The sequence below is a fragment of the Ascaphus truei genome, chromosome 2 (assembly GCF_040206685.1).
Source record: "Ascaphus truei isolate aAscTru1 chromosome 2, aAscTru1.hap1, whole genome shotgun sequence".
NCBI lineage: Eukaryota > Metazoa > Chordata > Amphibia > Anura > Ascaphidae > Ascaphus > Ascaphus truei.
In genome coordinates, this window is record NC_134484.1 from 272,214,828 (window position 1) to 272,242,199 (window position 27,372).

At 45.4% G+C, this 27,372-nt stretch overlaps 1 protein-coding gene across 20 annotated transcripts in view; it reads right to left on the minus strand.

The window, feature by feature from the left end:
- The window catches only part of CTNND2 (catenin delta 2), a 1,535,845-nt gene that overhangs the window by 511,108 nt on the left and 997,365 nt on the right, over window positions 1-27,372 (minus strand). For all 20 annotated transcript variants that reach the window (XM_075586233.1, XM_075586237.1, XM_075586242.1 and 17 more), the window contains one exon: window positions 22,427-22,621. In XM_075586233.1, the coding sequence (XP_075442348.1) occupies window positions 22,427-22,621 (195 nt within the window). The remainder of the gene's footprint in view (window positions 1-22,426; window positions 22,622-27,372) is intronic.

The window sequence follows — 27,372 nt, forward strand, 5'->3', positions numbered from 1 at the left end:
TTATTTTCACTGATTTAATGCTATTAGTGAATCTGGGCAACTCGAAAGCACAAACTAAAATGCATAATAAAACTGGCATAGACTTCAAGTGAAGTCTTACTTTGCACAACCCATTAGCTAACCACATGCTACACCAGTGGTGCGCAAACGCCCTGTGCCTGTGCCCCTCTTACCTGCTGCCTCCTCGGTCGCGCCCCCCCTCGACTCTAATGATGCGTCAAATGACGCTGCGGCGTCATTTGACGTCACGTCTCCATGGTAACGGGCATCATTTGAAGCATGGACAAAAAGCCGGTAAGTACATTTACAGAGGCCTCGCACTCTTAGCGCGGGGTCTCTGTAACCGCCGTGCAGCCCGTGCCCCCCAATAAAGTCTCCGGCCCCCCAGTTTTGCGCACCGCTGTGATACACAGTATAATAGTAAGCAAAACCAATATTAACTCAAAGTATAATGGAAACTCAGGTGCAAAAACATTTTCCATAGACATCAATTGAAATCTTATTCTGTGCCTCCTTTGTTTTCTGGGTAATAAAAATTGATAGCACGATATAAACTACAAAATATATTTATCCTTATAAGGCATTTTTTTGCAATTCCTCTGATACTTTCTCAGCCATAAAGTATATAAAGGGATGCTTTGAGTTTAACTTTTTAAGTATGTTGTCCATACAGAGTCATGGAAGATGTACAGTTTGCATCACATCTTGCACCTTTTTGCTCATTCTAGGATGGTCTCTACAACACGTGACTTATAGCATAGACATTAAAGTTATATGGTGTGTGTTATAGCTTTATTTTGATTAAAATATAATAATAATATACAAATAGAGCTTTTTAAAGTTAGGGGTAAGTCGATTCAGGTGTTCTTTTGCTCGACTGTAACTCCAACTCTACTGGCAAAGCACGGTCAGAGAAAGCCCAGCAATGGACATTGAATTTGCTGAACTACAGCAGATACATTTATCTGCCATGGTTTAGTGGAATATAAGATGGGCTACATCTGCACCACAGAAGCAGAGATCTGCTATTACATGCACAGGGTCCACTGAGAAAACATAATGAAGAAAAAAAAAGGTTAAAATCATTCTTTTTTTTTACAAAAGGTCTGAAAAGGTGTTAATGGTTCTAATCTTTTATTTTATTAAACTTTGCTGATGTTCTAATGAGTATTGTTTTCACAATATGTAAATTTAATATATTCCTTTATGGTGATTAGCTGAAATGCTGCTGCTTTTATTATTTTTATATGATAAACATGGGACATACTAGCAAGTTCCCTGATAGCACTAACAATCAAAATATGTAATGTTTCTTTCAAAAGTGTTTTTGCTAAATAATATGCTGTAAGGATCACAAACTTTTTTGTGCTTCAAGCAAGCCCATAACTCTACTGTATGGGGATAGAAAAGCACAAAACCCCACTACTTCTATGTGCAGACAACTTTAATATTTCAAGTTAATAAAAGAAAAATATACACTCACAAATCTAGTGCTTACAATCAAACACATAAAAACAGTGTTTACTATCCGTGGGATATCGCTCCTCCTGCCGCCACAGCTCTCCATGGTGCAGTCTTTCGCCATCGTCCTGTGTGCTACAGTCGATGCCGATCCTCGCTATCGCACACAGTTACTTCCGGGTACAGAGGGGTGATGTCACATTGTAATGGTTGGGCATACTTGGAGCTTCAAATGGAGCATGCCTTCAAGTTAAGCCATGCCCTACCCATTTCACAGACGTTCGTTCGCTTCCACTGCTATACCCTGAGGAAGTGAACGAACATTTGTAAAATACCCAAGCATCTCCATGACCACATCACATCATCCCATTTTGAATTTACATACAGAATGTAAGGCAGAGGTGAGGTGTAATAATTAAGTCAAGGGAAAAAATATAGCGGACAAAGACGTCGATTTTAATCTATTCTATCATGAAGTTATCATGTCACATTCCTCTCGGTGACAGCCACAGAATCACAAAGTGACACTCATAGGACAAAGAACACAAAACATATTGAATACCTGACACCTTTGTATTATTAATATAAAAATGCCTCTCTTCCCAACAATTTAAATCACAAATTACCTAATACATGGGGGAGATTCGCTGAGCTCTGATAAGGGTATCAGAACTCGATTTGGCATTAGTTGCTATTTCACGTCAAAAGCTTGTTCTAAATAACTTCTAATATTGATGAGTCTGACACCATATTCCATTCCTAAGGTGCCTTAGACTTGTTAACTCAATAACTCGTTTTGTGCTGTGGGAAGTAAGTGGAATCACCTCCTGCAGTTTGTAGAGTTTTATCTTATACTATATTAGTGAAAGCACTGTATGTTTGTTTGCCTGCCTGCCTGCCTGCATGCATGCCTGCCTGCTGGATGTCCGGTGTCCCTAGCGGCAATCTCATTGGTCCCTTGGCCCGCCCGCCCCCGCACACCTCTCATTGGCCTCACACACTCACACCACCCCCTTGGCCCGCCCCCCACACCTCTCATTGGCCTGAGGCGGAGTGACGGGCCAAAGGTCCAAAAAAATAAAAAAACACACACACACACACACACACACACACACACACACACACACACCTCTCTCCCCTCTCCCCTCTCCAAATCACCTTTTCCCCCTCCCCAGCGGCATCACCTCTTCCCCCTCCCCAGCGGCATCACCTCTTCCCCCTCCCCAGCGGCATCACCTCTTCCCCCTCCCCAGCGGCATCACCTCTCCCCCCTCCCCAGCGGCATCACCTCTTCCCCCTCCCCAGCGGCATCACCTCTTCCCCCTCCCCAGCGGCATCACCTCTTCCCCCTCCCCAGCGGCATCACCTCTTCCCCCTCCCCAGCGGCATCACCTCTTCCCCCTCCCCAGCGGCATCACCTCTTCCCCCTCCCCAGCGGCATCACCTCTCCCCCTCCCCAGCGGCATCACCTCTTCCCCCTCCAAATCACCTCTCCCCGCTCCAAATCACCTCTCCCCGCTCCAAATCACCTCTCCCCGCTCCAAATCACCCCTCCCCGCTCCAAATCACCCCTCCCCGCTCCAAATCACCTCGCTTCCCGCCTCCCCGCTCCAAATCACCTCGCTTCCCGCAGCTGCCACGCGGCGCGTAAGATGGCGGACCCCCTTCCTCCCTCGCGGCGCCGAGTCAGACGGTGGCGGCGCCCGGAAGTACAGGTAGGTGTCGCTCCCCACCTCCGGCGCCAAACGTAACTGAGAAAGGGCGCATCAACTGAGGTGTGTGTGTGTGTGTGTGTGTGTGTGTGTGTGTGTGTGTGTGTGTGTGTCACTGTCCACTGCCCCCCCCTCCTATCCACTGCCCCCCCCTCCTGTCCACTGCCCCCCCCTCCTGTCCACTGCCCCCCCTCCTGTCCACTGCGTCCCCCCTCCTGTCCACTGCGTCCCCCCTCCTGTCCCCGCTCCTGTCCCCCCTCCTGTCCCCCCTCCTGTCCACTGCGTCCCCCCTCCTGTCCCCGCTCCTGTCCCCCCTCCTGTCCCCCCTCCTGTCCACTGCCCCCCCCTCCTGTCCACTGCCCCCCCCTCCTGTCCACTGCCCCCCCCTCCTGTCCACTGCCCCCCCCTCCTGTCCACTGCCCCCCCCTCCTGTCCACTGCCCCCCCTCCTGTCCACTGCCCCCCCCTCCTGTCCACTGCCCCCCCCCTCCTGTCCACTGCCCCCTCCCTCCTGTCCACTGCCCCCCCCCCTCCTGTCCACTTCCCCCCCCCTCCTGTCCACTGCCCCCCCCTCCTGTCCACTGCCCCCCCCCTCCTGTCCACTGCCCCCCCCTCCTGTCCACTGCCCCCCCCTCCTGTCCACTGCCCCCCCCCTCCTGTCCACTGCCCCCCCCCTCCTGTCCACTGCCCCCCCCCTCCTGTCCACTGCCCCCCCCCTCCTGTCCACTGCCCCCCCCCTCCTGTCCACTGCCCCCCCCCTCCTGTCCACTGCCCCCCCCTCCTGTCCACTGCCCCCCCCCTCCTGTCCACTGCCCCCCCCCCTCCTGTCCACTGCCCCCCCCCTCCTGTCCACTGCCCCCCCCCTCCTGTCCACTGCCCCCCCCTCCTGTCCACTGCCCCCCCCTCCTGTCCACTGCCCCCTCCCTCCTGTCCACTGCCCCCTCCCTCCTGTCCACTGCCCCCTCCCTCCTGTCCACTGCCCCCCCCTCCTGTCCACTGCCCCCCCCTCCTGTCCACTGGCCCCCCCCTCCTGTCCACTGCCCCCCCCCCTCCTGTCCACTGCCCCCCCCCTCCTGTCCACTGCAGGAAATGCAGGGGGAGGAATCCATGCCTTTGAGGCGCCCCCCCCCCTCCCTTTGACGCCCCCCCCCTCCCTTTGACGCCCCCCCCCTCCCTTTGACGCCCCCCCCCTCCCTTTGACGCCCCCCCCTCCCTTTGACGCACGCACGCACACACTGACTGACGCGCACACAAAGCCTGACTGACGCACGCACACACTGACTGAGGCACACACTGACTGTGTGTGCGTCAGTCAGTCTGTGTGTGTTTGTGTTTCTGCCTCAGACTCACTGACGCGCGAGCAAACACACAGTGACTGACGCACACACGCTACATGAAGCTGTAAAGGAGGGAGGGAGGGGGGGGACTGGATTGATGTGAATGGGGGACAAACAGAGAGAGGGGGGAGGAGAGAGAGGAACGGGAACATTACATCCCGGGCAACGCCGGGTCTCTCAGCTAGTTTATTATAAAATAAAGTATTTCAATTAAGTAGTGTCTGAATATTTTTGTCCCTGTTCTGTTATACCGTAGCCATTTTTATGCATATGCTTCATGTAGCAACAAAATTAGTGCATTTACCTGTAGTAGCTCCCTCCCCTGGCTTCCTTTAAAAGCAGAACACTTCCAGTTCCTTGTTGACAGTATTCTGAACTCTATATAGTTAGTATGGAAATTATTTTAGGAAGTGTGGGATGGGACTCATTTAAATATACTTTGCATAACTATTAGCATATCTCCCAGCCGGGTACCTCAGGTGTGCTCCTTTTTCAGCACAGGAAGGTCTCCTCAATTTATTTGGAGGGACATTTGAGATGATATATACAACTGGTGACTGCTAATAAAATTAGATATCTCTCTCTCTCTCTCCCTCCTTTGTATGTGTGTTCATTTTTAACAATCCATTTGCAGATTGTCAAAAATTTGTGTGGGAATGGATTATTCTTTGCCTCTGAAAGAAAAAAAATCCGAAATTGCAGATTGCTCTTTTGGAGAGTGATCTGGGGATCAAAGGAAACAGCTGATCCAAATACGCAAAAAACAAACAAACCATCTCTAGCTCTGATACCTCTTATTGTTTATCCAAGCTTAGTGAATCACCTCAATAAATTCCAAAGGGAGTTAATTTGGTGAAATTTCCTAGCCAGAACCGAGAAACTATTAGGGAGTTAATGATTATAAAGGGTATGATATAGGACAGCGGTGCGCAAACTGGGGGGCGCACCCCCCTCCCCCTCTGACTGTCTGTGGGCGGTGCAGGGTTTACAGAGGCCCCACGTGCATCCCGAAGGCACTTAAATTAAGTGCCCGGGGAGCGGCGAAGGCTTCTGTAAACCTCACTTACCTTGGCTCCGGCGGCTTCTTACATGGCAACATGACGTCATGACGCTGCCGCCGCCAAAGCAAAGGTAAGAGGGGGGGAGTAGGGGGTGTGGAGAGAGGGGAACTGCTGGCAGGGGGGCGCAGGAAAAAAAGTTTGCGCTCCCCTGATAAGGAGATACATTCACTGGGGGATATTTAAATCAGCAATAACTACAAACAAACAGTGAGTTGTTTTATGAAGACTAGTAGCGTAGGCCCCATAATGTTAAATACAGTATAATATGTACTACTGGTGCTTTAAAATAAGATTAAAAAAATAGGTGATAATGGCATGCTTTAATTTTATAATATTCTGACATCATAATTACTGTACTTGTATTTATCTATTTCTCAAGTTGTTCCTGCTTGAAGGTTGACCAGTGTTGTTAAATATCAGTAAAATACAACAAACCCGATTATTTTCAAATCTATAATGGTGGATATGCCAATACGGATAAACACCTCATGAAATTTAAATTCCCCAGGAGTTTTTCTGTTGATTGATTTACAGTCAGGGTATAAGACCATTTCTTTTGCCTAGTCAGTTGTTATCCTTCTTTAATCCTTATGTTAAAAAAAGAACACAAAAATAAGATAGTTGATATACAAAAGGTTATTTATCAAAAAAATCAGTAAATATATTCTCATATCTGGATGGAATGGTTGTCTAGTAATACAGCAAATGCCTTAATATATAGGCATACCCCGCATTAACGTACGCAATGGGACCGGAGCATGTATGTAAAGCGAAAATGTACTTAAAGTGAAGCACTACCTTTTCCCACTTATCGATGCATGTACTATACTGCAATTGTTATATACGTGCATAACTGATGTAAATAACGCATGTGTAACAGGCTCTACAGTCTCCCTGCTTGCGCACACCTTCGGTACAGGTAGGGAGCCGGTATTGCTGTTCAGGAAGTGATGACGGGCGCATACGTGAGCTGCCGTTTGCCTATTGGGCGATATGTACTTACTCGCGAGTGTACTTAAAGTGAGTGTACTTAAAGCGGGGTATGCCTGTAATGAGCATTGCTTTTTTTTCAGCCGGAGGCAAAATGTGAAGATTAAAATGTAATTCTACTTCACACTAATTTATTTGGAGGTGAGTGAAATTTTCCAACTATCTTAGCTAATTTAAGCCCAGCTCATGCCATACTCACTTAATAATAATAATAGCATGTTTTTGTATAGCGCTGCTAGTTATACGTAGCGCTTTACAGAGACATTTTGCAGGCACTGGTCACTGCCCCGTGGAGCTTACAATCTATGTTTTTGGTGCCTGAGGCACAGGGAGATAAAGTGACTTGCCCAAGGTCACACGGAGCCGACACTGGGAATTGAACCAGGCTCCCCTGCTTCAAACTCTCAGTGCCAGTCAGTGTCTTTTACTCACTGAGCCACTCCCTCTCTTTGCAACTGACATACACATCTGTATATCTGACAACCTAACTCTAACCCGTGCTGCTCAATAATACAGACCAGTCTGACAAGGTGGCTCCACAGTCCATATCGTTAAGACCCTCAGACTATACATCCCCTGTTTATGTGTCATTCTCATAGAGTGCAGGGGTGCACAAACTTCTTGAGCTGTGCCCCCCTGCCCGGGAGCCGCAGCGATTGTGCCCCCTCTCTCCCAATGACTCGGCGTCAAATGACGTCACACCACGTGACCCCATCGTGTTATTTGAGGCGCATTGCCATGGTGATGCGTGATGTCACATGACCCCACGGTGTCATTTGATGCCGAAGATCCGCAGAGAGCAAGTAAGTGAGTTAGAGAGGCCTCACGCCTCCCCCGGCATTTAATTTAAATGACCCCCCCCTACAAATGCTCCCACGCCCCCAAGTTTGCGCACCGCTTTTTTAAAATATTATTCCTCAAAGACACATTTATTCAGGCAGCAACTACACTTTAAACAAATCACCAACAAAAGTGTACCATTTATATGTGAAGTCCCATATTTTTCTGCATTTAACCAAGAGTGCTTTCCAACAACAGAGGCATTTGGATTGGTTGCTAGAATGGCATCCATTAATTATAATCATAGACAGGAAATAAAAAGTAGTCTGCAGTAAGTAATGGGTTATGACCAACTTGAAATGCGAGTGGAGGTGAAGGATGGTGTCAGTGATAACTGTAAATGCCTATACTATAAATAGCTATACTGTAGAAATGGCTTTCTAAGTTGTTCACATGCTATACCAAGTCCTAAATGGATATAGGCAGGGTAGTCTCTCTTTTAGTAAGATGGATAAATTCAGTCAGTCATATGGCCTTAGAGTGCTCTATACCCTTTAGAATGCTATGAAATTTTTTACAACTCTATAAAATCTACAACTAGAAAGGTGTGAAAAGAATCTTCCTCTTGTAGCCAAATCAACTTGGTTCAACATGGAATTTACATGCATCTTAAACCCTTACATTTTAGATTGTAAAAACTTCTGTAGAAACTGAATGGTAAAAAAATAAATTATCTGAAGGGTGAAAATCCTCTTTATGAATGAGTGGGGGAGTGGAAGGGGTCTGTATTTGCCACGTGGGTAGCAAATTGCGTTTAGCTTCTGCACACCTGCCTGTCTCCTTCACTGACCATGTCCCAGGCCTTAGACAGGTGATGATTATTGCTTATCTTTAGACAACACTCCCTGATCTGCTTAATCTTCGGCAGACTTAAATACCTAAAGACAGACCACCTATGCTTTACTGTTCTGTTATGCTTGTAAGTGTGCCGAGTTTTACCTATTCTCTGATTTATATGTAACGTGAAAGCAATTATGGGCGCTTGGACTAGAATGTACTAGTATGAACATGTTTGCTTTACATGCTTTCTAAGTTTTTTTCTGTCCTGACAGCAAGTACATTTGTTTTTAAATACATGTCTGCTGCCTCAGTTTCTCGGTATGTTACTCAGGAGACTACCCACTATTATTACTCTGCTGAACAACAGCCATCATAATTTATGGTAACCAGGATGTATTATGGATTTCTCCAGGGTGCAGCATGTTTGTGTACCTATATAAATATGCTGAATATCGACTGATTCCTTCTTGAAATGGAATCTACACTTATCTTATGTGTAGCCCCCTTTCCCCCGTGTCTAGGGTGACAAGTGTGGTGAGCTGTTACCTGTAGGTTCACAGGAGGCCTGATCCTCTGCTGCAGGGAGCCTGGGGTGTACCTGGTTCGTCCGGTGACAGCGTCTCCACCTGTGAAGGATCCTAGCACTGCTGGATACCTCTTGCACAGGACCCAATGCAATACACACACACTTGTGTGTATATATATATATATATATATATATATATATATATATATATATATATATATATATACACTGCATAACGTGTATAACGTAGGCCTCTGCCAGCCATAACCCCCCAGTGCCCCCAACCACCTTGTCCACACCCTGGTGGGGTTTCCCCCAAAGTACTGTGGTGCCCTGGGCACCTAACCATCCGGTGTCCACAGGAGCCAACCCACTCACTGTGTGTGAGACTGCGCTACCCACAATAAGAGTGTTGTTGTTGATGCACTTGTTGAGGTACCTGTCCAGGTGCTCCAGCACCCGAGTATAGCCAAAGAGCAAGCAAGGATCCCCTGATCCAGCGACATTGTCGTCAGCGAAACCTCTGCATGGGGTGGACTCCCGCTGATGTGTCCCATCATGAATATAGTCTCTAATTCGTTGGTGGTCTGGTTCCAGACCACAGTCCTCAGATACTGCGCAGCGTCTTGCTGTGTCCCTGACACTTTGCAACTGCAGGGGCAGTGTCCCTATCTATTGGGCCTGTCCCTGTAGCAGCCACAGGCTTATGGGGGAGTCGGGGCATAGCTGGGGCATATAAGGGGGTCTCTGGCCTAGTGCAGGTGCCTACTATAGAGGGAAAAAGGGGGTGGCCCGGTATTAAAGGGGTTGCACCCCATTTGGCCCCCCTGACCTCACCAGGGAGACAAGGGGTTAACTGGGCTGAGGCCCAGAACTGTGATTTAACCCTTGTCATAACATGTAAATGTATTTTCCCCTGTTCCCCTGTTCAATTGTAATGTCGGGTTTAATCGGTGTCTGCATCACACACACACTAGAATCCATCTGGGAGCACAAGGGTTAATAATTCTTTAATGATTATAGCTCTTTGTGTAGTTTTCCCACCTTTTCAGGCACCATTTTGCAGGTCCCCATTGGCCGCCATTAGGGCTCAATGCATTCCAATGGAGAATTGTGCTGTTTTAGTCCTGTTTCCTGTAAAGACCAGCAGGTGGCGTCCGAGAGGGAGAGTGGCGGTTTCCCATTGAAAGTCAATGGGCCCATTGACTTCAATGGAGATTCCTCGAGGTACCCTTTCGAAGAACGAGTTGGCTGCCGTCCAGACCGCAAACCGCAAAGCGGATACAATGTCCTTTAAAAGAGCTAAAATCACTTGAGTCAAGTTCAACGTCAATTAGCGTGGGAATAAACAGTTCTAGAGCACCTAGGAATAAAATTCTTTTTGCCCCTAGTTCCTGGGCTTCCCCCCACTCAACCACCACCGGGTCCCCGAATCCTGGACCCCGATAAGGGACGAACCAGATAGAGCGGGTCGCGCCATAGGCTTTGCCGGCGGCGGCAAAAACAGCTCTGAAAAACGACTAAGTGGAAAAAGCTGAAATTTGGTACTCCATATCTCCGGTTCCAGAGGGCTCAGCGGATCAAGGTTTGGGGTATCTGTAGCCACTGCTCCGGCATCACTGCAGAACCATCCTTGACCCGCCTGGACCAACCCGACGGGGTATGGACCCCCTTGAAAGTTCAGGACTTTTCCCATAGACTTCAATGGCAGAAAAACCCCATTGACTTCAATGGCGGCGATTTACCATTGAAAGTCTATGGCGGAGCTGCCCGTTGTTTTCAATGGGGATTTAGTGAAAAGCTGAGATTTCTTTTTTAGCGGAGATTTTTGTATTAAAGTGAAAAATGATTTAATGTGCATTTGTGTAACTCCGGTTCCGTAGGTCGTAGCAAGTCGCTTTTTGGACCATATGGTGTCCCAGTTCTGGCAATGAGAACTGGGAAGTTTGGACCTGCTAGACCCAACGGAACCGGATATTTTAATACGTCTATGTTTTATGCTTAATACTGTATTTTAAGGTATGGATAAGTTCCAGAGGAAATTACTTTGGCCATAAGGTAGCAGATGGCCCTAGAGGTGACCCAATGTCTGGGACTTAAGTATTGTTCAAAGGGTTTTGTCACCCTCACTGTTTATTTGAGGCTCAAACCAGAGCAGTTTTTAAGTGTTCCATTTAACACCTTCCAACAAAGGTTTTCCTGCCAGAAAGCCAAATGGATAGACCGGCTGGCATTCCATTTGCATATGTGGGGCTACAGAAATGAGACCCCAGAATTCTACTGCGCCTGTGCCAGCTAGCCAGGGGGCATGTGTTGAAATGTGTTCCCATGTTAAAGATTGGCTGGAGGTAATTGAAAACCAATCACAGGTACTTAATGTTACAGATAGAGGGACAAAAGGTTTATAAACTGCTGTCCACCCATATATCCTTTGTCTTCGTTTGCTGATATGGTTACCTGATACCACCTGAATGATTTCCTGATTGCTGAGACAAATGCTACATCATACTTCTCATTCCCCAACCCCAATATAAGTGTACTTCTTGTTTGTTACTATATTATCTCGTGTGTTCACCCATCCTAAGGAATAAAATCACTTTATTATATCTTAAGCCTCGTTCAGTTCAAGCCCAGTTATTTTTGTGTAATATTAATAAGCCTGTGGAAGCTATCGTCACAGGCGTATAATAAAACTGGTGGCAGCTGGCGGGACTGAACTGGATCTGGATTACAGTATTCTGCAAGTTCCTGGGACTAAAGATATTGAACACACAGTAGTGCAACAAGTAACGCAAGTTGTCACACCACCTCACTGCTGCGACCCAGAACCATGAGTGACGAGGAGAGCATCTATTACCTGAGAACTAGAACTCAGCTAAGAGAAAAGTGCCATGCCTATGGACTGTAATATGCAGACCAGGAGGTTGAGGACATGGTTGCCGCAATCACAGCCTATGAAGCCGAGCATCCAGAGGTGCTGGAGACAGCTCAGCTTGCCCTTATACCACCGCCCGCAGATCAGGGACTGAACCCAGTGCCGGGCCGGCAGGATCCCGGGGCGGGACCAAGTGCACCCCCCAGGACAAGTGCGACAGGAGGGGCGCTGATGGCTGCGGCTACCAGCCCGTTTATCCCTGAGATGTTGGCACTGATTACAACGTGGGGAGACCGAGGAGCGGCTAAAGTTTATCTCTATGGCAGTAAACAGAATCGCTTATTGTCCCCCTGTCCGACCCCCCAAAGATGGACTCAAACTGGACAAGCACAGTCTCACCAAGTATGTGGAGGGCACTGATCGGATTGACATGTTTTTAAGGAACTTTGAAACGCAGTGCCGGCGGTACGGGGTGCTTCCCCAGCATAGGGTTGCACGCCTGGACCCGCTACTCTCCGGCTTGGCTAAACAGACTTTGATGGCCCTTACAGATGAGTTCGCTTATGACTATGACCACCTGAAAGAACTTTTGCTGTTTTTGCATGGTTTTACCCATGAAGATTACCGGGGTAAGTTCCGGCTGGAGGAGAGGCACCCTCAGGAGACCTATGTCACTTATGTGACCCGCATGGCTTTGTACGGGTTACACTGGGTGGAGGGCTCTGAGGCCAGGACTTACCAACGCCTGCTGGACCTCATCTTTCAGGAGCAGCTCATGCAGCAGTGCCCGCCGGCGGTGAGGGCTTTTGTGTATGATAAAAAGCCCAAGACCTACACCGAGGTGGCGAGGATGGCCGATGACTATGTGGTCAGCCGGTCCCAGATGACCGCCAAGGTACCAGCCAAAGCGGTAACCCCACCGGCGCCGGCCAAGAAAGCTGTGAGTACCCCCCCGGGCAGCGGGTCACAGAAGGCGGGAGAGCTCCGGCATGAGCGCCGGTGCTACAATTGCAACAGCACTGGTCACCTCAGACCAGATTGCCCGGAACCCCTGCGTTCCAATGGACCCTATCGAGGGCAACGCACCCCAGCTGTGAAGCCGGTAGCCCGCGTGCGGGTGGCATCCACCAAAGAACCAGGACCGGTCATGGAAACAACTCCCAGCGAGACGTCCCATGTCACCCCTACCCCGGTTTCATTGGTGCCTACAGCCAGGAGCGGAGGACATCACAGCGCAGACCTGCAGCCGATGGACGGCAGGAGCAAGCATCTCACCCCGGTCACAGTCGGTGACCGGCAAGCAGTCAGCTTGCTTGATTCAGGAGCTGCCGTGACCCTGGTCCGACCTGATATGGTCCGGCCAGAGGAATTGCTCCCAGGCCCTGGGATGCAGATCACTGTGGCTGGCGGAGAGCCACGTTCCTGCAGGTGGCCCGCATCTTTTTGGATTGGGGGGTGGGCAAGGGTGTGCGGGAGGTGGGGGTTTTACCAGGTTTGGATGCTGAAATTCTTTTGGGCAACGACCTGGGACCGATGACCTGCACCTACGACCGTGTGCCCCAGCCCGCTGCAGTGGCGGCGGTTACCCGGAGCCAGACCGCGGCAATGCCGGCGGCGGCCGCTTCAGTCCCCCAGCCTTTGGGACCAACGTTAGCGGAGGGCACAGAGGAACCCGGGGAGGTAAGCCAGGATCAGTTGCAAGCACCGACTGACTTACTGTTCCCTCTCACATTGTCCCCTTCCCCTAACAGTGACATGACTGGGGGGTGACCAGATTTAGGAGCCCAGTTTAGGGAAGTGAAGACAGACCCTACCCTGGCTGGCGTGAGACTTCGGGCGTCCGAATCTCAGGCAGGGGAAGGCACTGAGCACTGCCTATGGCATAAGGGACTCCTATACAGAGAAGAAGGGAACCCGGGGATAGAGAAGGGATTGACCGGTAAGCGACAGCTGGTAGTGCCCCAGGGGTACCGACAGCAATTGTTATGGGTGGCTCAGTCTATTCCATTAGCAGGACATCAGGAGGTCACCAGGACGCAAGCCCGGTAATTACAGCGTTACTACTGGCCGGGGGCATCTCGGGATGCGAGCAATTTCTGCCGCTCCTGTGATGCCTGCCAGCGAGTGGGTAAGGCGGGTGACTGTGTGAAGGAACACCTGAAACCCCTACCGATAATAGGGGAACCCTTCCAGAAGGTAGCGATGGACCTGATAGGACCCCTCATGATTTCAAGCAGGTCAGGGAAGTGCTACATCCTCACGGTGGTGGATTTTGCCACCCGGTACCCTGAGGCGGTAGCGCTGGGCACCATAAGTGCCAAGACAGTGGCAGCAGCTTTGCTGAACATTTTTGCTAGGGTAGGTTTCCCTAGTGAGATCCTAACCGATCAGGGGTCGCAGTTCATGAGTGAACTGTTACATTGTCTCTGGGATGCTTGCGGTATACAGCACCAGCGCACTACCCCTTACCATCCCCAAACAAACGGATTATGTGAGAGGTTTAATGGTACCCTGAAGCAGATGCTTCGGACCTTTATAGAGGCGGAGGGGAAAGACTGGGAGATTCACCTGCAGCACTTGCTGTTTGCATACCGAGAGGTACCGCAAGAATCTACAGGCTTCTCCCCCTTCGAGCTACTATATGGCCGCAGGGTACGTGGACCTCTGGACCTCTTCCGTGAGGGATGGGAAGGGGAGACTACTGCTACTGATGCTTCAGTGATCCAGTATGTAGTAGATCTCCGAGACCGGTTAGAGATGCTTATGGGGGTTGCCCAGGACCACCTCAGGGCTGCTCAGACAAAGCAGAAGCAATGGTATGACCAGCAGGCCCGTAGCAGAGAATTCATCCCAGGACAGCAGGTGCTTGTTCTCAAACCCACTCGGGAGAACAAGCTGATGGCTGCCTGGTCGGGACCATACCCGGTTATCCAAAAGGTGAATGAGTGCAACTATGTTGTACAGGTAGCGCCTGAGAGGCACAAGACATATCACATTAATATGTTAAAGGAATACAGAGCACCGAGTATGGGAGCAGTAATGGCCATTTGTAGCCCACTGCTGGAGGATCCGGCGAGCAATGCTCTGCCTGATCTCCTAGGGGAGGCAAAGCAAGGAAACACTGTTGAGCAGGTAGAGATAGGGGCACAGTTGAGTGCTAGGCAGAAGGGAGAAGCCAGGGACATGCTAGCTCAGTATAGCGCCCTCTTCACTGACATGCCAGGGACCACACATCTCACCAAACACCCAGTACACACAGGGGACCTGCAGCCTCTGCATAAGCACGCTTATAGAGTGTCAGCAGAGGTCAAGACCAGTATGGAAAGAGAGATAGAGGAGATGCTGACCCTAGGGGTAATTACTCCATCCCAGAGCCCTTGGGCAAGTCCAGTAGTCCTAGTGCCTAAGAAGGACAAAACCACCAGGTTTTGTGTGGACTACCGGTTGCTCAACGCTGGGACGGTGTCAGATGCTTACCCCATGCCCCGCATGGATGAGTTACTAGATGAACTCGCGGGGGCAAAGTATCTGACCACCATGGATTTGAGTAAAGGTTATTGGCAAATCCCCCTGACCCTGGAGGCTAGGGAGAAGTCAGCATTCATCACTCCAAGTGGCCTCTATGAGTTTTTGGTGATGCCATTTGGGATGAAGAATGCCCCGGCTATCTTCCAACGCCTGCTCAATAGGTTACTGGAAGGAATGCAGAGCTATGCCAGGGCTTACATAGATGACATTGCTGTCTTTAGTAATTCCTGGGAATCCCACATAGGACATGCAGCTGCGGTGCTGGATAGGATCAGGGAGGCTGGGCTTACCTTAAAACCCACTAAGTGTATGGTAGGGATGGCAGAAGTCCTGTACTTAGGGCACAGGGTGGGTGGAGGGCATCTAAAACCAGAGCCAGCCAAGGTAGAAGCCATAGTTGAATGGCCTGTTCCAAAAACCAAGCAAGAAGGTCATGGCATTTTTGGGCACCACAGGGTACTATAGGAAATTTGTCCCACAGTACAGCGCCGTGGCCAAACCCCTGACTGATCTGACTAAGAAGCAACTGCCTGTGCTTATTACCTGGACTCCTGCCTGTGAAACTGCTTTCCAGGCACTGAAAGCTGCGCTTGCTGAGGCCCCCATCCTGGCTGCCCCAGACTATACCAAGCATTTTCTCATTCAGACTGATGCCTCAGACTTTGGTGTGGGGGCTGTGTTGAGCCAGGTGGGGGACGACGGCAAAGAGCACCCTGTGGTGTATCTCAGTCGCAAACTGCTCCCCAGGGAGGTGGCATATGAGTTGCTTGGCCATTGTGTGGGCACTTAAAAAGCTCCAGCCCTATGTCTATGGGAGGGCTTTCACGGTCATCACAGACCACAATCCCCTGAGTTGGCTACAGAGGGTATCAGGGGAAAATGCCAAACTGCTGAGATGGAGCTTAGCTTTGCAAGAATTTGAATTTACCATTCAGCACAAAAAGGGCAGTGAAAACAGCAATGCTGATGGACTTTCACGCCAGGACTATCCCTCTGAGACTGAATTCATTAATGGTGCCAGCAGTGCCCCACTCCCCGTTAGAGCCAGTGGGCCACAGGACACGCATTAAGAAGGGGAGGTGTAGAGGGAGAAAGGGGGTGGCCCGGTATTAAAGGGGTTGCACCCCATTTGGCCCCCCTGACCTCACCAGGGAGACAAGGGGTTAACTGGGCTGAGGCCCAGAACTGTGATTTAACCCTTGTCATAACATGTAAATGTATTTTCCCCTGTATTTTCCCATCCGGGAGCACAAGGGTTAATAATTCTTTAATGATTATAGCTCTTTGTGTAGTTTTCCCGCCTTTTCAGGCACCATTTTGCAGGTCCCCATTGGCCGCCATTCCAATGGAGAATTGTGCTGTTTTAGTCCTGTTTCCTGTAAAGACCAGCAGGTGGCGTCCGAGAGGGAGAGCGGCGGTTTCCCATTGAAAGTCAATGGGCCCATTGACTTCAATGGAGATTCCTCGAGGTACCCTTTCGAAGAACGAGTTGGCTGCCGTCCAGACCGCAAACCGCAAAGCGGATACAATGTCATTTAAAAGAGCTAAAATCACTTCAGTCAAGTTCAACGTCAATAAGCGTGGGAATAAACCAGCTTAGCCATTACAACCAACCTCACACTGATAATACCCATCAAGGTTGAAACATGTCTGTGAGTGGGTTTAATGGCTTTGCATCTCATCCCAGCCTCTGTCTAAAAGCTGTGTTTAAAACAGCATGCATTGGCTTGAGGATTTGCTTGTGTAATACGAGCTTGAGACAAAAGGTGGCACTGAGTGCTCATTTCCCAGAATCCCTTGCTGCAGTGGAAGCGCTGTATGCTGGGCGATAATGGGGAAAGACAGGGTTGCAGACCTGTCTAAGACATGCAAATGAACATACAGTAATATTTACAGTTGCTATATATATATATATATATATATATATATATATATATATATATATATATATTCTCTCATATTAATCATTAATCTCTTTGATGAACTTCTCTGATTCATTTCACTGTTTGGTTTATGATTATTATCTTTATACTTATGTGCATATAGCCTTGATATACATATTTGTTTGTTCTATGTTATATGTAATTTTAGTATCAACTTTCAGTATTCTTTAGCACTTTTTTTTATCTTTAGTGATTTTTGTATCTTTATTGATATTATCAGGTTTGTTCTGTTTTTCCCTTTTTTGTCTGTTTGCCTGTTTCAATAAATCTTCATTCATTGCAGAGGACAGAACCAATAGGGACTGACGTTGCTAGTGCTATGTCAATAGATGTGGGGTCTACAGGTCATGCGCGTGTAATGTATTATCTACGGAGAGTTTCTATGTTTTTTTTTTACTATGCTATTACACATTGATAAAGCATGGTTTGTGCGAAACGTGTAGGTGTTTTTTTTTACCTTTATTTGATCCTATGTGACCTAAAAAAACTATTTTTTTTTAATTGGCGTCCGCTCTTGATCTTTAGATTTGTGTAACGGTTGTGCTACGCACTTTATCTCGTTTGTCCTAATTAATGGACTTACCTATTTCTTGCCTTCTTTTATAAGTTACAGTATGCACATTTTTTGTCATTGTATTGGTTATTATATGTAAGCCTGTATAGGCTGCTGTCAATCCTTTCCATTTTTACTATCTGAGAGATGCCTGTAACACTACTACTTTCATTACACATTTTAACCAAATATACAATGTATTCTACACTGTCGATTGTGCTCATTATTTGCTTATTATCATCTTTGTGTCTATATTTTATTTTATGAAATACCCTTTAAACTTTTGCACCACAATCCTTTTCAGGGTTTCATTAAGGGGGTTGCCTAGTGATACTAGCGGTGATGTCAGGTGCACAAAAGTGTGCAGTGATGTCACAGGAATTTATTGTTGTTTGTAACAACTATTGATTATTTTTAAAAATCTAATTAAGGGACAGAAATGTTGATACTCAAATATTCTTAATTTAAAAGTACATTGTAATACTGGCCAAAGCAACTCCTCTGATAACTGTTCCAATACATGCTACCAAAATTGACCACTGATGTAAGTGGAGATAAGTTGATGCAAAAAAGACACAACATAAAATGTTGTGCATTTAGTATCAACTTCTCATACTAGCCTTTTGTGACCATTGTTATACCACCGCTAAAGTCTACTGGAAGCTTAGACTGCCATGCTTCTCCCAATCCTCCACTGCTGTGATTCTCATGAGGAAGTAGCGCAATGGGTTGTGATGGAGAGGCTGCTCAAGAAAGGACTATGGGAATCAATGTGGAAGTGCAGAAGTCGGGCTATGAAAGACAAAGGTGGTGAACAGCACTCACACTGACACTATCGCCCAGCATCGTCACTATTATTGGAAGCTGGCTGCATGTTTGATGGAAGTCTTTAGCAGACCCTGAGACTCAATTTGCAATAACTTATGCATGCTTCCACATTGAGTAAAGCTTTACAACTGAAGAGCTTGACAGCTGTCTATGAAAGTAAGATCTCTCACCAATATGTGAGAGTATCATAGTAAGGAAGACAGTCCAATGGTGAATTATAGTGTCTTATCAATGAGTAATATAGCATCCCATTAAATTCGATTTTCCAGCCAATGATTAAAACTAAATTTTTAGTGATTGACACTTGCCACGTTTTTATTTTCAGCCAATCAGCTTTCACTTTCATACACTGAGTGCATGCAACTCTGAGACATGGGAAGTGATTGGATAGGAGGCACCAGCTAGGGGCGGACTCCTCCCCCTCCCTGCCTACAGAGAGCTCCACACTGGAGACAGTGAGGACAAAGGAGAGTTATATTCCGTGTGAGTATAGAGCAGGGGGATGGGGGGGGGGGGGTGTTAAAAGGGGGGCTACAGTGTGTGCATTTAAATGTATAGAGTGGGAGGTCTGCAGTTTTTGTGTACTGAGGGGGCTGCAGTGTGTGTTGGTGTGTATACAGAGATTTACAATTTTATTTTAATAGACACGTAAAAGCACAAAAGAAAATGTAGAATATTGTGTTTATAAAAATCAATATATCTATACAAAAATATAAATATATTTAACCTATAATAGTAATAATCCTCTAGGAACAGGGCATTACTGCCTGGAAAAGTTGAAGACAAAGGCGAAGCTGAGGGACTTTAATCCAGCTACGGCATTATTGGCCAGTAATTTCCTGTTCTGAGGAGATTATTACTTAAGTAATAGCTGCTTTAAGAAGGAAGGGGAAAGTATGGTACTTTTTAGTTTTGAAAAAGACCCAAGGGTTTGATACTTGTTGACCACCAATTCATTTACTTTTTACTACTAAGCACATTTCTCCCTGAAGCTAACTACAATGTAGACTTGAGCAGTCTGGTATTTATTGGTTTGTGAAAAGGACACATGTACAGTACCTTGAGTGGCTACATACAGTTGTGTGAAAAAAAAAGTACACCCTCTTTGAATTCTATGGTTTTACATATCAGGACATAATAACAATCATCTGTTCCTTAGCAGGTCTTAAAATTAGGTAAATACAACCTCAGATGAACAACAACACATGACATATTGCACCATGTCATGATCTATTTAACAAAAATAAAGCCAAAATGGAGAAGCAATGTGTGAAAAACTAAATACACCCTTACTGCTTCCATAGGAATTAAGATGCTAAGTAGCTGCTAATCAAATGCCCTTGATTAATTGATCATCAGCAAGTGTGACCACCTTTATAAAAGCCGAAGTTTTAGCAGTTTGCTGGTCTGGAGCATTCAGGTGTGTGTTAACACAATGCCAAGGAGGAAAGACATCAGCAATGATCTTAGAGAAGCAATTGTTGCTGCCCAACAATCTGGGAAGGGTTATAAGGCCATTTCCAAACAATTTAAAGTCCATCATTCTACAGAGAGAAAGATTATTCAAAACTGGAAAACATTCAAGACAGTTGCCAATTTTCCCAGGAGTGGACGTCCCAGCAAATTCACCCCAAGGTCAGACCGTGCAATGCTCAGAGAAATTGCAAAAAACCCAAGCGTTACATCTCAGACTCTACAGGCCTCAGTTAGCAAGTTAAATGTTAAAGTTCATGTCAGTACAATTAGAAAAAGACTGGACAAGTATGATTTGTTTGGAAGGGTTGCCAGGAGAAAGACTCTTCTCTCTAAAAAGAATATGGCAACACGGCTTAGGTTTGCAAAGTTGCATCTGAACAAACCACAAAACTTCTGGAACAATGTCCTTTGGACAGACAAGACCAAGGTGGAGATGTTGGCCATAATGCACAGTGCCACATTTGGCAAAAAACAAACACAGCATATCAGCCCAAACACCTCATACCAACTGTCAAGCACAGTGGTGGAGGGGTGATGATTTGGGCTTGTTTTGCAGCCACATTACCTAGGAACCTTGCAGTCATTGAGTCGACCATGAACTCCTCTGTATACCAAAGTATTCTAGAGTCAAATGTGAGGCCATCTGTCCGACAGCTAAAGCTTGGCCGAAATTGGGTCATGCAACAGGACAATGATCCCAAGCACACCAGCAAATCTACAACAGAATGGCTAAAAAAAGAAAAGAATCAAGGTGTTGCAATGGCCCAGTCAAAGTCCAGACCTCAATCCGATTGAAATGCTGTGGCTGGACCTTAAGAGAGCTGTGCATAAACAAATGCCCACAAACCTCAATGAACTGAAGCAACATTGTAAAGAAGAGTGGGCCAAAATTCCTCCACAACGATGTGAGAGACTGATAAAGTCATACAGAAAACGATTACTTCAAGTTATTGCTGCTAAAGGTGGTTCTACAAACTATTGAATCATAAGGTGTACTTAGTTTTTCACACATGGCTTCTCCATTTTGGCTTTTTTTGTTGTTAAATAAATCATGTTAAGGAACAGGTGATTGTTATTATGTCCTGATATGTAAAACCATGGAATTCAAAGAGGGTGTACTTTCTTTTTCACAACACTGTATTTCTAAAATGCTATGATTATAAATGGCACTGGTATCAAATCACATCACAGTGAAGTAGAATAGGAAATAAAGGGTCAATAAAGTTTATTAGAAACAAAGAAAATATACTGTATCTTCAATAAATTAGCTGCTTTTAAGGAGGTATTTCATTGAATAAACCATATATGAAATACCAAATCAAACTACAGTATTAACCTAGAAACAAAACTGGAGGAGATTATTTTCTTTAATGCAATAAGGAGGAATAAACATGTAATTTACTATTTTATTCATTTGGATGGCTTTTAATTACCTTTTCTGAGCTCCTAACTGGGGTTTCTATATTTATGGCAGTAACCATTCTAATTTACAATAACTTATCTGATTTAAGAAAAAATCTGGTTATTGTTCTGTAGAGATAAGATTAATTCAGAGAGGAAAGGAAAATGCTACACATTTGGAAGCACAGTTTAAAAGGCTCTAGTGCATGATGTTTGATAATTGGATCTAGGAACATTCCATAAGCAGTAATGATGATGCACCGATGCTTTCTGTATTTTGACTGTACCAGAATAAACTAATGACACCAACAAGTATGGGCCGATAACAAGGCTGTTTATGTAAGTTAGCAGACGAAATGCCTAATAAATGCATACTGCATATGATGGAGAGTTTAAAAATGAGAATGACTGTTTCAAAGTACAAAGTATGCCAATTATAGATATTATTAACCCCTGCAGTGCTGGAGAGACCTGCAATGCAATGAGTTACGTGTTACATGTCTAGATTATTGTAATACACTATGTGGTTCTGCTTCTCTTTTTCATGATGAACTTCCACATTGACCACTAACAAACTTAAAAACAATTAGATCAATTGATATTAGGAGGCAATGAGTGCTACTACTTTTTAATTTACAAATGAAAAGTTGCAACTAGCGCAATATGTTGGCGCATTACAAATAAACAATAATAATAACTTACAGCATTAAATTGCTCCCTAGTCTCTGTCTTAGAATATACAAAATTCCATCAACCGGATGATACAAACTGGACCTCTAATTATTTTAATTATAATAGGTACTGTAACAGAGATTATATTTTATACTTTTGTTTCTCCTATGGGTGCTCAGTTTATACTATAAGGTTGACAAGCCTAAAGTTGCACATTAGCTCCCCATTTCGGCTATATTACACAGAGTATTACATAAACGTTTTAAAATGAACCCCAAAGAGCATTGTCCTTTCATTAAACAAAATTAGACTATCCTAAAAAAAAGGCAGAGTACTAGCAGTTTTATTGGCTCTTCAACCACTGGAAAATAATAATTTTATTATGTTATCTATCACATGCTATAATATATATATTATTAGAAAATGAAATTTTTTGGTGCTTACCTGTGTTCGTGCGGTACGAGCTGGTATGTGCTGGCAGTAATGGATCTCCCTGGCTTTGGCTGAGGCTTCTCATAGGTGGCTTCTGATATACTCTGTCTTCATAAATGGGGTCTATATGATGCTCTGGTGACTGTAAACCCCTTAGCTCAGAGCCCAAATGACTGTGCTGGCTAGTGTAAGATGTACGAGATCCAGCTTAAAAAGAAAATCACAGGCAGAGAAGGCTTTATTTAATAAGCAGAACTAAAAAAATCATCTGAAAAGTACACTGTTGTAAACAAAACCAGTCAAATGCTTATATTTGCAGAAAATTACATAAAATAGTACCATTGAGTTGTGTTAATCTTGTTACCACCATCCCACAGCTGTCTAAAATTGCTTTAAACCTGATTTTCTTGTTTCGATGATTTTTTGAAGCATTAAATAGATGATCAGCAAGGCTGATAAAATATATAAATGTCATATGTCTGAGGCTTGTAAAATATTTGTCTACGAGTGTTTTGAACACATAATAGGGGGAAAAAGATGATTGAGAATAATAAGCAGTATAAGCATATAAAAAGAGTATGTAGGAAAAATAAAGATGATCTTTACAATAATGCCTTTGCAGCCAAATGAGTCTGCAAAGGGAAAGCAATGTAATTGTCAGGGAACATGAATAATTCTTACCTCCCTTAATTTGCATAAAGTTATTTGTTTAACAGATGCAGTGTACCAATCTACCTTAGTAGGTTGTTCACTCGACGATAATAGCCATTAGTGCTTGTTAGCTGTCCTTGAATTAAATAGCTATCACTGTTTAGTCAATGACCTCCTTTACAAGTAAAAGATACTTAGAAAAAAATAAACATACACACATATATACACATACATACAGTCATGTGAAAAAGAAAGTACACCCTCTTTGAATTTTTACATATCAGGACATAAGAACAATCATCTGTTCCTTAGCAGGTCTTAAAATTAGGTAAATACAACCTCAGATGAACAACAACACATGATATATTACACCGTGTCATGATTTATTTAACAAAAATAAAGCCAAAATGGAGAAGCCTTATGATTCAATAGCTTTTAGAACCACTTTTAGCAGTAATAACTTGAAGTAATCATTTTCTGTATGACTTTATCAGTCTCACACATCGTTGTGGAGGAATTTTGGCCCACTCTTCTTTACAACGTTGCTTCAGTTCATTGAGGTTTGTGGGCATTTGTTTATGCACAGCTCTCTTAAGTTCCCGCCACAGCATTTCAATCTGGTTGAGGTCTGGACTTTGACTGGGCTATTGCAACACCTTGATTCTTTTCTTTTTCAGCCATTTTGTTGTAGATTTGCTGGTGTGCTTGGGATCATTGTCCTGTTGCATGACTCAATTTCGGCCAAGCTTTAGCTGTCGGACAGATGGCCTCACATTGGACTCTAGAATACTTTGCTATACAGAGGAGTTCATGGTCGACTCAATGACTGCAAAGGTTCCCAGGTCCTGTTTATAGATAGGCGCCTCCTCAGTCAGGAATGAAAGTCCTCGTGATGGCTGGTACGGAATGTCAATATATAATTGCAGCACAATGCAAGACTCCGGCGGCGATCAGGCACATACGGCACTAGTCGATGACGTCACTGGCAGTCGCGCAATCTCCTCCACGGAGTGTTAGTTGTTATGAGGTGTTTGTGCTGATATGCTGTGTTTGGTTTTCGCCAAACGTGGCGCTGTGCATTATGGCCAAACATCTCCACTTTGATCTCGTCTGTCCAAAGGACATTGTTCCAGAAGTCTTGTGGTTTGTTCAGATGCAACTTTGCAAACCTATGCCGTGCTGCCATGTTCTTTTTAGAGAGAAGAGGCTTTCTCCTGGCAAACCTTCCAAACAAACCATACTTGTTCAGTCTTTTTCTAATTGTACTGTCATAAACTTTAACATTTAACATGCTAACTGAGGCCTGTAGAGTCTGAGATGCAACTCTTTTTTTTTTTGCAATTTCTCTGAGCATTGCACGGTCTGACCTTGGGGTGAATTTGCTGGGACGTCCACTCCTGGGAAGATTGGCAACTGTCTTGAATGTTTTCCAGTTTTGAATAATCTTTCTCACTGTAGAATGATGGACTTTAAATTGTTTGGAAATGGCCTTATAACCCTTCCCAGATTGATGGGGAGCAACAATTGCTTCTCTAAGATCATTACTGATGTCTTTCCTTCCTTGGCATTATGTTAACACACACCTGAATGCTCCAGACCAGCAAACTACTAAAACTTCAGCTTTTATAGAGGTGGTCACACTTGCTGATGATAAATTAATCAAGGGCATTTGATTAGCAGCACCTGTCTGCTACTTAGCATCTTAATTCCTATGGAAGCAGTAAGGGTGTACTTAGTTTTCACACATAGCTTCTCCATTTTGGCTTTATTTTTGTTAAATAGATCATGACATGGTGCAATATGTCATGTGTTGTTGTTCATCTGAGGTTGTATTTACCTAATTTTAAGACCTGCTAAGGGACAGATGATTTTTATTATGTCCTGATATGTAAAACCATAGAATTCAAAGAGGGTGTTCTTTCTTTTCACATGACTGTATGTATGTATATATATATTCAATTGAAAAAACTTAGTTAAAGTGAACTTATGGTTTGTAAGCAAACCCTTCAAATGTCTGGAAATGTTTAAGTTAAGGTGGCACGCAACCATAACTCCACCCTCCCCATGCTTTGCCAATGTCATCATACATGACGTCACAAATGACTTGGTCCCATTCCATCAGAGAATGTGGAATGGGGCCCCAAAGAACCAGGCTTCTCCGGTCAATTTCTACCCCAGCATTCTCCTCAAACATCAGGCATTTCTGGGTCCTTCTTTCCCATCACCCCAAGCATCCTACCTCTTTAATCCCCGTCTCCTCCCGCTCTTCAGAAACATTAGGCCTCTCCAATCCCTTTGTCTTCCCTGATCCCTTTCTCCTCCACCCCACAAGCATTAGGTTTCTCAGGTGCCTTTCTCCACCCATCAACTAGAAGCATGACTCTTGACCAATACCTTTCTCTTCCTTACATCAGGCTTCTCCGGTGTCTTTCTCACTCTGTTCTCGCAGATGCTTCAGGCTTCTGTGATCCCTTTGCTCCCCTTGCCTCCCCAAGCATCTGCGTACCCTTTATCCCTCCACCCCCTCCCTCTCACAAGTATCAGTCCTCTCTGATCCCATTAATTACACATCAACTCCTCCCCACAGGTATCAGTCTTCTCAATAACCCCCCCCCCCCCTCCCCAACCAACACTGCTCCTCCATGCTTGGCTGTAAGCATTAGAGGAATGAACAGTTTTCAGTGCTGGTTAGAGGGAAACTTGTCCACGGTGCTATAGTTGTAGTCTTTAGTTATATACATTCTGACATATGTGATGTCAACTTCAACAATTCCATAATCACCTTTACCACCCCACATTCACTGAAGGGATCATATCATTTGCTGACTATTTCAAGGAAAAGTTGGAATCCATTCGTCAGAACATCCCCTCTGTTTCCTCCTCCCATCCTACACTGCTTCCTAACTCTCCTCCTGCCTTCCTTGACGCTTTTTCCGCTGTCACAGAAGAGGATGTATCACTACTGATCTCCTATTCTCCCTCTACCCCTTGCCCTCTTGACTCAATTCCCTCCCATCTCCTAAAACATCTTGTTCCTACTATAACCCCTATGCTCACACACATATTTAACACCTCCCTCTATTCTGGTACCTTTCCCTCCTCCTTCAAACATGCAACCATTATATCATTACTCAAAAACAGTAAGCTTGACACACAGACTCTCTTTCTCCCTCTCCCCCTCATAGACACACACACACACACACACATAGAGACACACACACACACACACACACACACACACACACACACACACACACACACAGACACACAGACATACAGACACACACACTCTCCCCCTCACAGACACACACTGTCTCTTTAAAGGAGCTGGGCTCTCGCGTTGATGCTTCTCCCTTCTGTCAGCCGGAAGTTGACAGCAGAAGCAGGGAGAGGAAAAAGCAGAGACCGTGCGGCTGCTGCTGTTGAGCTTGGGAGCCGTCAGATCACTGCTATAAGGGGTGCCGCCGCGCTGCTGTGCCTGAGACCGCTGGGAGTGTTGCCCCAGCTTTCCCCCTTTTGGCAGCCGCGGAACCCCTGAGGGGTGCTTGCGGAACCCTTTGGTTTCAGGGAACCCCAGTTCAATATCACTGCCCTAGCCTAATGCCTTCACTGTGTCTATAGCCTCCCTCTTTAAACCTTTACTCCTCAATAATTCCTGGGCCCTCTAAACCCTCTAGGGTGCCCTATGACAAAGCTATCAGTTGTAACTTATATCCCATGTCAATTTCTATTTAGAGAAGATGTATTTCCCACAACAAATGCTTCTTCAATACATGATGAAAATACCCAGAAACAGAGATATAAGTTAAATTTAGCTTATTGTAAAGTCAACTCTTATACCTAGTCACCACCTACAAAGATTCAAATAGAAATGAAAAGGATTAATCACTAAGATTCGCTGCAGATGTCATAATGAACGTGTGGCCTTCTAAAATAAAATTGCTCTACAAGACTACTGGAATTGCAGACAGGAACATTCATGAATAGAAGGAATCATATTCAAGGACAGTAAGATTATAATGCCGATAAGCTTTCAAAAAGAAATGCTGCAAAAAGTCTATGAGGGTTATTTAGTAGTAGATGTGTGCATAAACAGAGCATTAGAACTTTGCCTCATTCTGTTCCACATAGAACTTATAAGAAGGTAGAAACTGATTTATTTACCTGGGACCTGAAGTAGTATTTAGTTGTCACATAATATTATTCTTTGTATAGAGAAATTTGCACACTAAGTAATACTAGAAGCAATTCTGTCATGGCAAGTATGAAGGGCATATTTGTCAGACATGGTATTATAGCTGAAGTCT